Below are 12,491 nucleotides of genomic sequence, written 5' to 3' on the forward strand. Positions count from 1 at the left end.
TGGGGGGGTAGGGGAGCCGGGGCACATCTCTCCTGAGCTGCCCAGGCTCCCGCTGCCTGTGTTCTTTGGGACCGTGTCTTCCCGACACAGCCCCTGCACCTGTCTATTCCTCCTGCGACTTTAAAAGACAAAACCAACCGACCAAACGAAGGAGAAGAAGGCTGGTAAATGCTTTCTTTTTGGATTATGGATTCACCACAACTTACAAAGTGAAACCCGCTCACTGCCACCTGTTCGTGATGTTCACTACTTTCTCCTCCTGCCTCGTTTCAAAAACCTCTCATCTTGTTTCTAACACTTGCTGCCTTCGTTCTAAGACCCGCTGCCGTATTTCTCAGGCCTGCCCCTGTTCCTGTAGCTCCGGGCACGCTCACCAGGGGGGACACACACGGGGCTGCTCCAGCCGCTCCAGGGACCTTGCAGGGCGCCGGGCCCCAGCTGCCGGCGCCTGAGCTGGAATTCCTGGGACTCGTTCCTCTCCAGCGGGCCGCCGCAGGACTCTGGGGGAAAGAGATCCAACATCAGACCAAGGGGCTGTCCCACATTTGGGGGTGCAGTGGGCATGGCACTGGTCACTTAGCCATTGTGCACTTATTGAGTGCTAACTGTGTGCATGCACTTATTGGGTGCCAATTGTATACATGCACTTTCTAAGAGCCAACTGTGTGCCAGGCCCTGAGGATATGGCAGGAACAGGCCATAGCCTGTCCTCCTGGGGTCTCAAGGACCATCTACTTCTTTCTCTGTCCCTGGTTCGAGTCCCAGCAAGGCCACCCCTTGTAATGTGACTTTGGCCTATGGCTTCTCACACACACCCCAGCCTTTGTTTTCTCACCTGTAAAATGGGACCAGTCCAATACAGAACCACAGGGCAGACCAACAGGTATACAAAGAATTTAGCACTTGTCTGGCACACAGTAGGTGCTTGATTCATGATAATTTGCTGCAGCTGTTGCTGTTACTATTCTTATTCTCACCAAAGCCAGCATCATCCTGAGGTCCACAGTCACCCTAGGACAAGACCATATTCATATGTTGTTTTACATTTTGACGCTGAAAAATATTAGCTCTAATATTATTAGTATAAATATTATTCATTTATTATTAACATCCTACTTAAAAATATGATTTTACTAAGTGCAATACGAAACCCTGGGATGGATCCACGAGCAAAAAGAAGGCATTCTTGGGGAACTGAGTAGCATCCAGTAACCTCTGGAGTTTGGTCCCTAGTAATGTGCCCTGTGCATCGCCGTCAGGGATGTAAGGAGGGAAGCTGGGCAAAGGTTCTATGGGATCTCTTTGTATTTATTTTTAACTTTTCTGAAAATCTAAGATGATTCCAATTTTAAACATTTCTAAAAGAATTATTTTAGGAGACAAACTTTATTTTATAATTTCCTAAAAATATATATTTTAGGAGGCAAAACCTACCTGTCTGCTGTGTTGGGGATCAGAAGAGCCCTGCCCAGCCTACCCCACCCCCCCCACTCCCTGGGGACCCTGAGAAGTTCCTGCCACCCGAGCCTCAGTTTCCTCACCCACAAAGGGGTCTGAGAGGGCCTACTGCCGAGTGTGCTTAGGGGGCTGGAGATAAAACATAGAGGTCCCTCCCCATCAGGGTCCCATATCACCTGCTACTGATGGATCCGAACCTAGACCTCTGATGGGAAAACTGAGTCTCAGGAGGGACACAGCATTTGGAAGGAAGATGGGGGTGAAGCTGAGGCCACCCCCTGCCCTCGGGATGCTCCCAGGCCGAGGGAGGAGAAGACTGGCCACAATTCAGAGGCTGGGGGGGGGGTGTCTCTGCCTCCCTCAAACTTGGGGCTCCTTGGGGACTGGGTCTGGGCTGAGGTTTCTGCAGGGCAGGCTTGTCTGACTGGGGCAGTGGGGCTACAGAGCAGGGAACAGACAGAAGCTGAGTGAATGAAGGCCCAGAGCAGACACACAGATGGCCGGCAGGCGCGTGAACATATGCTCAGCATCACGAACCATCAGGGAAACACAGAGCAAAGCCACCCTGCACATCACACCTGTTAAAACGGCTACGAGAGGAGAGACGAGAAATGCTGGCGGGAATGCGGAGACCAGGGGGCCCTGTGCACTGCTGATGGGCTTGTGAATTGATGCGGCCGCTATGGAAAATAGTGTGGACATCCAGCAAAGAATTAAAAACAGAACCAGCGGACGACCCAGCAACTCCCCTTCTGGGTATTCACCCGAAGGAAACAAAAACACTAACTCGAAAAGACATGCACCTCTGTGTTCACTGCAGCATCATTTACAATAACCAAGACACGGGAACAGCGAGACGTCTATCGATCGATGAATGAGTAAGGTGATATATGTACCTACGATGGGATATTAATCAGCCATAAAAGATAAGGAAACCTTGCCATTTGTGACAAAACTTGAGGGCGTTGGACTAAGTGAGATAAATTAGACAGAGAATGACAAAACCATATGATCTCACTTATATGTGGAACCTAAAAAAACACAAAATAGAAAACCAAATTCACGGATGCAGAGAACAGATAGAGTAAGTGGTTGCCGGAGAATCGGGGGCGGGGCGTAGGAGCAATGGTTGAAGACGGTCAAAAGATACAGACTTCCAGTTACAAGGCCAGTCGTCGTGGGGATGTAACGTGCAGCGTGGGGACTGTGGCCGGTAATACTGTATTGCATGTTTGGAAGTTGCTAGGAGAGTAGACCTTAAAAGTTCTCATCACAAGAAAAAGAAAATCTGTAACTATGCATCGTGTCAGAAGCTAACTAGATTTATTGTGGTGGTCACGTTGCAATATGTACAAATATTGAATCATTATGTTATACACCTGAAACTAATGTAATGTTATATGTCAGTTCTCTCTCTCTCTCTCTCTCTCTCTCTCTCTCTCTCTCTTTTATTTATTTATTTTTATATATTTTTTATTGATTTCAGAGAGGAAGGAAGAGGGAGAGATGAAACATCAATTCCTCTCTCTCTTTTAATTCTCATTGATGAGAGAGAGGGGGGGGGGAGGGAGAAGGAGAGAGAAATATGGTGAGAGAGAGACGTCACACATACTCCCTGAGCGGGGATCCAACCTGCAACCTGGGTATATGCCCTGACTGAGAAATGAACCCGCAACCCTTGGATGCACGGATGGCATTCTAACAACTGGGCCACACCGGCCAGGGCATATCTCAATTTTTAAAACGAAGGAAGGGAGGGCGAGAGAGAAGAAGGAATGTGTGGAAGGGCGGTTGCTGGAAGAGGTGGCCCTGGGGCTGGATTCACGTGCTCATGTGAAGAGGGGGTCGAGCAAGTGGAGGAAAGTCTACGTGGGGAGGCTGGAAACCCAGGGGTAAGCAGAGAATGATGGCCTTGCGGGAGGGCGCCAGAGGAGGCCGGAGGCAGGTGAGGGCCCCTAGGGCTGCCGGGGACAAGGAAGCCTCCCGGAGACATTAGGGGGCCATGGGGGGGGGGGTGAACAGGGCGGTCACCATCAGAGCTGCTCCCCAGAAAAACCTCAAAGGCTAGACCTGGGGCGAGCGTGGGGGCCGGCGGGAGGGGTAACGGATGTAGAGATGATGACACTGATTTAAGGGAGAACGTGCCCTGGAAGAGGCCTGTGCCCACCCCTGACCCGGGAAGCAAACTCACCAACTTCCACAGACTGCCAGGCGTCCGGCGCCGGAACTGCACCTCGGCGCCATCCTGGCGGGCGGGGGTCTCCCACTGCAGGTGCAGCTCCCCTGCTACGCGTGACACTTGGATGTCCTCTGGCGGCGGGTCGTACTTAACTGGAAGCCGAGGCAGAGGATGGGGAGGGGACGCCGACATTGGTGGGAGCCCTTGGTCCCCAAAATTCCAGAAAATCTGCCCACACCCCGCCCAACCCAGGGTAGCCAGCCAAGTCCCCCAAACATGAATCAGGGGCACCCTTGCAGCCTAAGCCTAGAATTCTACGAGTCAGGGAGTCAACATTTACACACAGCATCCTGTTAGTGAAGAAATCTTTAAGATATTATCGCTCACTGCTGACAAAGCTGTGGTGAGGTGGCCCCTTGCTGACAAGAGGGTAATTAATTGATTCTGTTTTCTGGAGGACTATTGGGGAAATCTTACTAATGTTTTTAGGCCCACTTCAAGGAGCCTGACCTAAGGAGAGACATCCAGCATCTTGTCATGCCCGATTCTACCCCAGGGCCTTTGCACTTGCTGTGGCACACATCTCCACCTGGAACACACTTCCAACCTTTCTTCCTGCTGGACTCACTTATCCTTCAGGACTCAGCTTGAGCCGGAGGCAACACCTTGACCTCCCAGCAGTATCTCACCGTGTGTGTTGACCACACCTCATCCATCACCCCCACTTGAATCTGGGCTCCATGAAGGTTGTACAAGGGGCAAGGTTGTACAAGTACAGGGTTGGATCCTGTCTTTATCTAAAATTTTGATATTTTGTTCGTCATGGATTTTTACATTAATTTTGACTTTTAAAAATACTGCGTTACAGCATTGTTTCTATTAGCCACCGAGGGTTTTTGGCACCACTTAAAGTTCTGTACACAAGGTGGTGCCCTTGCTGGCTTCATTCTAGTCCCAACCCCAGGCTGCGACTTCTGTCGGCCTTGCCTATGGCCCCTATGGCTCAGGGTGGTACACAGGGGCAGCTCCACAACTATATGCTAAATGCATGTTGTTGCCCGGCTGGCGTGGCTCAGTGGATAGAGCATCAGCCTGTGGACTGAAGGGTCCCAGGTTCAATTCCAGTCAAGGGCACATGACCGGGTTGTGGACTTGATCCGGATCAATCAATGATTCTCCCTCATCACTGATGTTTCTATCTCGCTCTCCCTCTCTCTTCCTCTCTGAAATCAATAAAAATACATTTAAAAATAAATAAATAAATAAATGCATGTTGTTGCCTGGCTGGTGTGGCTCAGTGGTTGAGCGTTGACCCATGAACCAGGAGGTCACCGTTCTATTCCTGGCCAGGCACATGCCCAGGTTACAGGCTCAGTCCCCAGTAGGGGGCGTGCCGGAGGCAGCCGATCAATGATTCTCTCTCATCACTATTGTTTCTTTTTTTTTTCTTATCATCATTGATGTTTCTCCCTCTCCCTTCCTCTCTGAGATCAATAAAAATATATTTTTTTAAAAAAATAAATAAATGTATGTTGTTGACTCATAAAAAAACCCACAACAGTTTAAAAACCCAACAGGGTCTTGGCACCATTACAGTGTCAGGGAGAAACCCAGAGCAACCTGAATGTCCAGCAGTAGGGTTAGGATCAGGGTCAGGGTCAGGGTCAGGGTGAGGGTGAGGGTTCGGGTTCGGGTTCGGGTTCGGGTTCGGGTTCGGGTTCGGGTTCGGTTTAGGGCTACTGCTAGGGTTAGGGTTAGGGCATATTCCCAGTAGGAGGTGTGAAGGAGGCAGCTGATTGAGGTTTCTCTATCTTTGAGGTTTCTAATTCTCTATCCCTCTACCTTCCACACTGTACATAAATCAATAAAATACATTTAAAAACAAAGTGGTGGCTGCCAAGTTACTGGAGGCCATGACAGGCTCTGCAAAGTCACGCAACAGTGTTAGATGTGTCAGTGGGTGGAATTTTCAAGCCCTTTGTCAGGGCCCCGGAACCACCCCCCCCCCCCCCCCGCCGGTCTAGGCTTGGGGACCAGAGGCATCTCTGTGTGAGGAAAGGGCGGCAGGAAGAGGAGGACGAGAAGGGGTGCTGACCAGAGCGGTATAGGATCAAGGTGACCTCGGGCGACTTCTCTGTCCGGTTGGCGGCCCGGGACTCCACCCAGAGAGTGACGTTGTCGAGCACAGGTACCCCGTCCTGTTCGGAGAACTGCAGCTTGGTGCCCGAGACCGCAGGGAAGTAGCAGCAGTGGCCGGGCCTGAGGCTGCGGGGAGGAGGGTGCTGGTGCTGAGCTGGGGTCCTGGTGGATCCCAGCCAGGTCTCAGCCCAGCAGGCAGCGTGCGTCACACCCCTGCCTCCTTCTCTTCCCCTCTGACTCCCCCTCCCAAACCTGGGGCTCCTCGGAGATCAGCCTGGGATCGAGGGGCTGGTGGGACCCCAGGTCTCCCAACATGAGCTTTCACAAAGAGGAGGAGGAAATGGATTGATGGGTGAATGGACGGATGAACAAACAAATGAGTGAGAGGGTGAGGATGGACGAAGGACTAGAGAGACGCTGATTGCTGCCCAATTTGGATGCCCACCCAGGCTGACCCCTCACGACACAGAGCTCCCCACCCTCCTGCTCACAGGAGAAACTGAGGCCCAGGAGGAGGCACCAGCCCTGGGCTGTGATCACACATCTGAGGGCAGGAGCACCGGGTCAGGAGCCGGAGCAGGGTGTGGCTGAGGGCCTGGGGTCTGGGAAGGGGTCCTCACCAGCCCCTCAGGAAGTGCTTGACTCCAGCCGCGGAGCCCTCATACTCCCAGGAACATTCGTAACAGGCGCCAAACATCCGGTAGCAGCTCAGGGCTCTGGGGCCTGTGGCTGAGCCTGGAGGAAATCCTGGAGGTTTGAGAACAGACCAGAGTAGGGGAGGAGTCTCAAGATGAGTCTTGGTGACATTTATGAAATCCTGCCTCCACGGTCTGAACAGCGAGCTCCCAGCACCCTCCTGCGCTTTCACTCCTGTCTGCTGCCATCCCCCCTGCTCCCCCTGCTCCAGCCACACCAGCCTCCTCCTGGGCCCTCAAACACACCAGGCTCACTCCCACCACAGGGCCTTTGCACATGCTGTGCCTGCCCCCAGATCTTGACATTCCAGGTTTTCCTTCAGTGTCACCTCCCCCGCAACCAGCCAACTGGAAGCAGCCCCCTCCCCCTCCACCCCTCAGCCAGCTCTGTGCATGTCATTGCAGGCAGCATATGCATTTGTGGACCTGCTGTCGACCTCCGGCATGAGGCTGCTACCCTAGGAGGGCGACTGGGCTAGCAGCTGATTCCTTCATGTCTAGGACTGTGTGAGCACATAGTGTGTGCTCCATAAATATCTCTTGAACAAAAGATTGGGTGGCAGAGCCTTAGTGGGGGTGCGTTGCCAGGCTAAATATTCCAGCAGTGCCTGCCGGGGAGGGGATTAGAAATTCAAAATAGTTAACAGATACTCTGCCCCACATGTTGACCCATCTGAACCGAGGCAGACACCAGCCCTGCCACCCTGCCAGGGAGGAGACGGGGCCCAGAGAGGGTGGCTGCTCCAGGACACCGAAGCTTGGTGAGGACAAGCTGGCAGGCTGCAGGCAGGAGTTCCGGGGGGCCCCGGTGGACCCGAGGCTCTGGCTGGGCAGGGGGAGCCGAGGGAAGGGCTGTGGGGGATCTGTCAGTCAGAGCCCAGCACGACCTTGATGGGAAACTGTCCCAACCTGAGTCTGCGTTCTGATACGGCGGGTCCTGAAAACTGCACCTGCTGGTATTGCAGGCTTCAGCTGTAAAGACAACGAAGAGATAATGACCGTCCCCGCCATTCACTGCCTGGGGAGCGGGGCTCAGCCCGGGGTGGCCAAGTGGCCATCCACCACCCCCTTACCCGCTTTTCCATCTATGCACCACCCACCCACTCGTCCACCCATCCATCTATTCCTCTATCCACCCAACCATCCATCCATCCATCTCTCCACCCATCCACCCACCCACCCATCCATCCATCCATCTCTCCACCCAACCACCTATCCACCCATCCATCCATCCATCCATCCATCCACCCCTCAATCTCTCAGGCTGCTCCTCCAAAGCAATCCAGCATCCCAATCTTCAGCCCTGTCTGACACCCAGAAGCCTTGAAACCTTGCTAATCGCCAGTGTACAGAGAGGGAAACTGAGGCACAGAGAGGCAAAATGTTGCCCAAGGTCACACAGCTGGAATGGCAGAGCAAACCCAGCCTGGCTGGCGTGGCTCGGTGATTGAGCACTGACCTGTGAACCAGGAGATCACAGTTCGATTCCTGGTTAGGGCACATGCCTGGTAGGCTCGATCCCCAGTGTGGGGCGTGCAGGAGGCAACCGATCAATGATTCCCTCTCATCACTGATGTTTCTATTTCTCTCCTTCTCGCTTCCTCTCAGAAATCAATAAAAATATATAACAAAACAAAAAAAGGAGTCCACACCCAGTCTTCCACGGGAGGCCGGGCCCCTCCCCACCGATTCCACATAACACCGTGTTAGGTATGTCTCTCATACACATCCTTGCTCATTACCCCTTCCTTGGCCATTTCTCATTGAACTACGGGAGGTGGGGAAGACTCAAACATCCAGCCCATTCTACATAAGACAGAATCAAGGCTGAAAGGGGAGGTGCCCAAGTCTGACCCCAAAAGCCGTGATCACCGATCGCCCATGTAATGGAGAGAGAAAGGCGCAGAGACGCAAAGCCAGCCCCGGAGCCAGGTCGTTGGCCCTCCCCACACACGCCCCCCAGCAGGACAAGCGGGGGCGCCCGAGTGGAAACTTACCACACGGCCAGGGGAGCAAGAAGAGGAGGAGAGGGGCCAGCCTGGCCACCGGCCACCCCATCGGGTCCACGCAGGGGCCTGTGGCCTCCGAAGAGCTTTTGCGCTGCCAGTGAGACCCCAACTGCCCTGCCCTCACCCCAGAACACTTTGAAGCTGAGCATGAAAGAAAAGTAAAAAGGTTAAAAAAAAAAAAGTTAAGTGTCATGGCCCCTCCCGGGCAGGTGAGTCAAAATGAAAGAGAAACCCAGGAAGTCAGCTCAGGGGTGGCCGTGGCCTCGTGCCGCCACAACCCACTTTTGGGGCAAGTCAGACCCAGGGTCCCTGGTCTGGGGTTCTGTTCTGCTGGCCCCAGACCCCGGCTGGACCCCCAGTGCTCGTGCCCTGGGTGGCCTGGGCTCTGTGTCCTTGGCCCGGTCTCTCGCCCTCTCCAAACAACCTCTGGGACTCAGGAGCTGAATGGAGTCCAGTGTCCTTGGATATCTGAGGTCGCTCTCCCAACAAATGATGAGGTGCTTGCTGAACACGCAGCCCCCCAAAATGCTCACCTTCCCATTTCCCAAACTCCAGCCTCAGGGCACCCGGGGTCTCCGTTCCGAAGAGCCTCTTCGCTTCTTCTAGGCTCAGATTAGCCTTCCTCCTGTGTCTGTGTCTGGGCCTCTGGGGGTCTCAGTGTTCCACCCTTTCCCCCCCTGTCAGCAAAGACCCCAAATGCCCGTGGAGAGGATGCATGCTACCACATGGGTAAACCTGAAACCACGGCACTGAGCGACGGAAGCCAGACACGAAAGCCCACATGTGTGATCCACTGGCATGGAATGACCAGAACAGGCAAATCCACAGACGGAAAGATGAGTGGTTGTCAGGGGCTGGGGGAGGGAGCACCCCCAACAGCTCCTGGGGATGGGGTATTCTTTGGGGTGATGAAATGTTCTGGAGCTAGACAGAGGCGCCTGTTGCACAACACAGTGAATGGGCTAAATGCCACTGAATTATGCATTTTATTTTATTTTATTTTATTAATATATTTTATTGATTTTTTACAGAGAGGAAGGGAGAGAGATAGTTAGAAACATCGATGAGAGAGAAACATTGATCAGCCGCCTCCTGCACATCCCCAGGTACACTGGGGATGTGCCCACAACCCAGGTACATGCCCTTGACCGGAATCGAACCTGGGACCTTTCAGTCCGCAGGCCGACGCTCTATCCACTGAGCCAAACCGGTTTCGGCAAAATTATGCATTTTTAAATGGTTTGTTTCATGTTATGTGATTTTCAGCTAAAAAAAAAATGTTCACGAAGCCCAGTGGGACTGAGGAGCAGGGGGAGGGTCTCTGCTGGGGGAGATCATCTGGGGAAACTGAGGCCCAGGAGGGCAGAAAGGAGGCCCCTTTTCTGGGGCTCTCAGTCCCGAGGGCCAGCTGGGCCAGCCAGGGTCAGGCGTCCAGCAGGCCATGAGGTCAGAGCCCCGGGAACAAAGAGGCAGTGTTCCCGGCCCGGCACAGCAGGGACGAGGACCCTGTGACCCACACAGTGTCATCAGCAGCGCCTGGGGCCCAGCGGGCGGAATGGATTTCAAGGACTGATGTGTGAGGCCTGGGGGAAGGGCAGATACAGAGAAGGAGACAGGGGTTGAGAGAAAATTTAAAAAAAGATGGAAGAGATGGTTGGAGACACAGGCAAACACATGGACCCGCTCCTGACAATCTGAGACACGCCCCCACCCCCACCCCGGGGATGCCATCATGTGCCCCATTTCACAGATGGGAAAACTGAGGCCAGAGGTGCCCTGACCACTCAAAGCCTGGGCTGGAAGTGAAGAAATAGGAAGACAGAGCCCAGCAGTGTGGCTGAGCTTTGCCCCTTTAAGAGTAAGGCACATGCCCCAGGGCTACCCCCCCGACTTCCCTCCCCACCAAAGTTGACCTTTCTAGGACTCAGCTTTCCCATCTGCACAATGGGTTGCAAGAAAGATAAAGAGGGTGCTTGTTTTGGGACCTTCCCTCCCCACTGGCTTTGCTTTTGTTGTACCTCTTTCCCCACCCCCCAACACCAGAGCAGCTACTGGAAAAACACTGAGAGAGAAAGAGAGGTACGTGGGGAGAGAGCTGGACACAGGGGGCCAGATGACGGTGGTGACGCGGACCAGGGCCTGGAGTCACGGATTGAAGGGCTGGGCTTTCCCCCAAGGGCACTGGGGAGCCATGGGGGTTGGTGGGCAGGCCCCTAGCCACACATGAGGGGATGTTTCCACTCTTATCGAGGTCACAGTGTAAGGTTTACCCCGAGGTTCACCACAGCCCACCTTCAAGTCTTTGCACACACACCCCACCTCGCTTAGCCCGCCTGCTGCCTGCCAGGAAGCCCTGAAGAACTTTTATTGGTTCCTCCGTGGTGCCCCAGAAGCAGGCTGGGATATACCCCCAGGGCTGCCCCACTTTCATGCCCCACAAGCCAGGGGGAGGGGAAGTCAGGAAGGAGCAGGCTACAGGCATCTCCCCGCCTCCGGAAATCAGAAATCTTGTCAGAGAAGCCACAGAACTTCCCTACCCGCTTGGCTTCCGTTTTCTTCCCCTAGGGCAGCGGTTCTCAACCTTCCTGATGCTGCGACCCTGTAATGCAGTTCCTCATGTGGTGGTGACCCCCAACCATAACATTATTTTCGCTGCTACTTCATAACTGTAATTTTGCTACCGTGATGAATCGTCATGTAAATATCTGATACGCAGGATGTATTGTCATTGTTACACATTGAACATAATGAAAGCATAGTGATTAATCACAAAAACAGTATGTAATTATATATGTGTTTTCCGATGGTCTTAGGCGACCCCTGTGAAAGGGTCGTTTGACCCCCCAAAGGGGTCGTGACCCACAGGCTGAGAACCGCTGCCCTCGGGAGTAACCTTCACTCTGAGGAGGGCTGAGTGTGCTTACCTCCATGTGGTCAAGAAACCCTCATGGCCCTGAGGACAGCCAAGGAGGATGTTGAAGGATGAGAAGGAATTCGCAAGGAGAAAAATCTATCAATTTATTTAACAAACACATTAGCAGGCATCATTTACCCATAAGAACAGTTTTCGTTCACTCAACCAAGATTTTCTGATGTCTGCAAAGGATCATTTGAGGATGTTTTAAAGAATACATAGAAGGTTACCAAGAAAAAAATTCATTCTTTCATTCAACCATCCCAGTTCCTGATGCCCCTATGGAGACATCTGAGTAGGGTTTTGATGGATGTGTAAAAGTTCACAAAAAATATATTCCCTTAATAAATGTTCCCTGATGTTTCTTTTTTTAAAAAATATATTTTTATTGATTTCAGAGAGGAAGGGAGAAGGAGGGAGAGAGTGAAACATCAGTGATGAAAGAGAATCATTGATTGGCTGCCTCCTGCACACCCCCCACTGGAGATCGGGCCCGTAATCTGGGCATGTGCCCTTGACTGGAACCAAACCTGGAACCCTTCAGTCCGTAGGCTGATGCTCTATCCACTGAGCCAAACCAGTTAGGGCCCTGATGTTTCTTAAAGAGAATTTGAAGTGGATTTTTTAATGTGTTTTATTATTTTTTTAATTAAATCTTTATTGTTCAGGTTATTACATTTGTTCCTCTGTTTTCCCCCTATAACTCCCCTCCTCCCAGTTCCCACCCCACCCTCCGTCCTCACTCCCCACCCACTGTCCTCATCCATAGGTGAACGATTTTTGTACAGTCTCTTCCCGCATCTCCCACACCCCTTTCCCCCCCAAGAATAGACAGTCCATTCCCTTTCTATGTCCCTGATTCTATTATAATCACCAGTTCATACTGTTAATCAGATTCTTTATTCACTTGATTCTTAGATTCACTTGTTGATAGATGCGTATTTGTTGTTCATAATTTGTATCTTTACCTTTTTCTGCTTCTTCCTCTTCTTAAAGGATACCTTTCAGCATTTCATATAATACTGGTTTGGTGGTGATGAACTCCTTTAGCTTTTCCTTATCTGTGAAGCTCTTTATCTGACCTTCACTACTGAATG

The 12,491-nt window shown here is 52.3% G+C and overlaps 1 protein-coding gene across 1 annotated transcript in view; it reads right to left on the reverse strand.

Moving 5' to 3' along the window:
* IL12RB1 (interleukin 12 receptor subunit beta 1) overlaps positions 1 to 12,491 on the reverse strand; it is a 36,021-nt gene that overhangs the window by 11,317 nt on the left and 12,213 nt on the right. The window contains 6 exon segments of the mRNA XM_015562212.1: positions 320 to 500; positions 978 to 1,011; positions 3,650 to 3,789; positions 5,733 to 5,902; positions 6,397 to 6,523; positions 7,381 to 7,502. Coding sequence (XP_015417698.1) covers positions 320 to 500; positions 978 to 1,011; positions 3,650 to 3,789; positions 5,733 to 5,902; positions 6,397 to 6,523; positions 7,381 to 7,502 — 774 coding nt within the window.

The sequence above is a fragment of the Myotis davidii genome, unplaced genomic scaffold (genome assembly GCF_000327345.1).
Source record: "Myotis davidii unplaced genomic scaffold, ASM32734v1 scaffold1558, whole genome shotgun sequence".
Lineage (NCBI taxonomy): Eukaryota > Metazoa > Chordata > Mammalia > Chiroptera > Vespertilionidae > Myotis > Myotis davidii.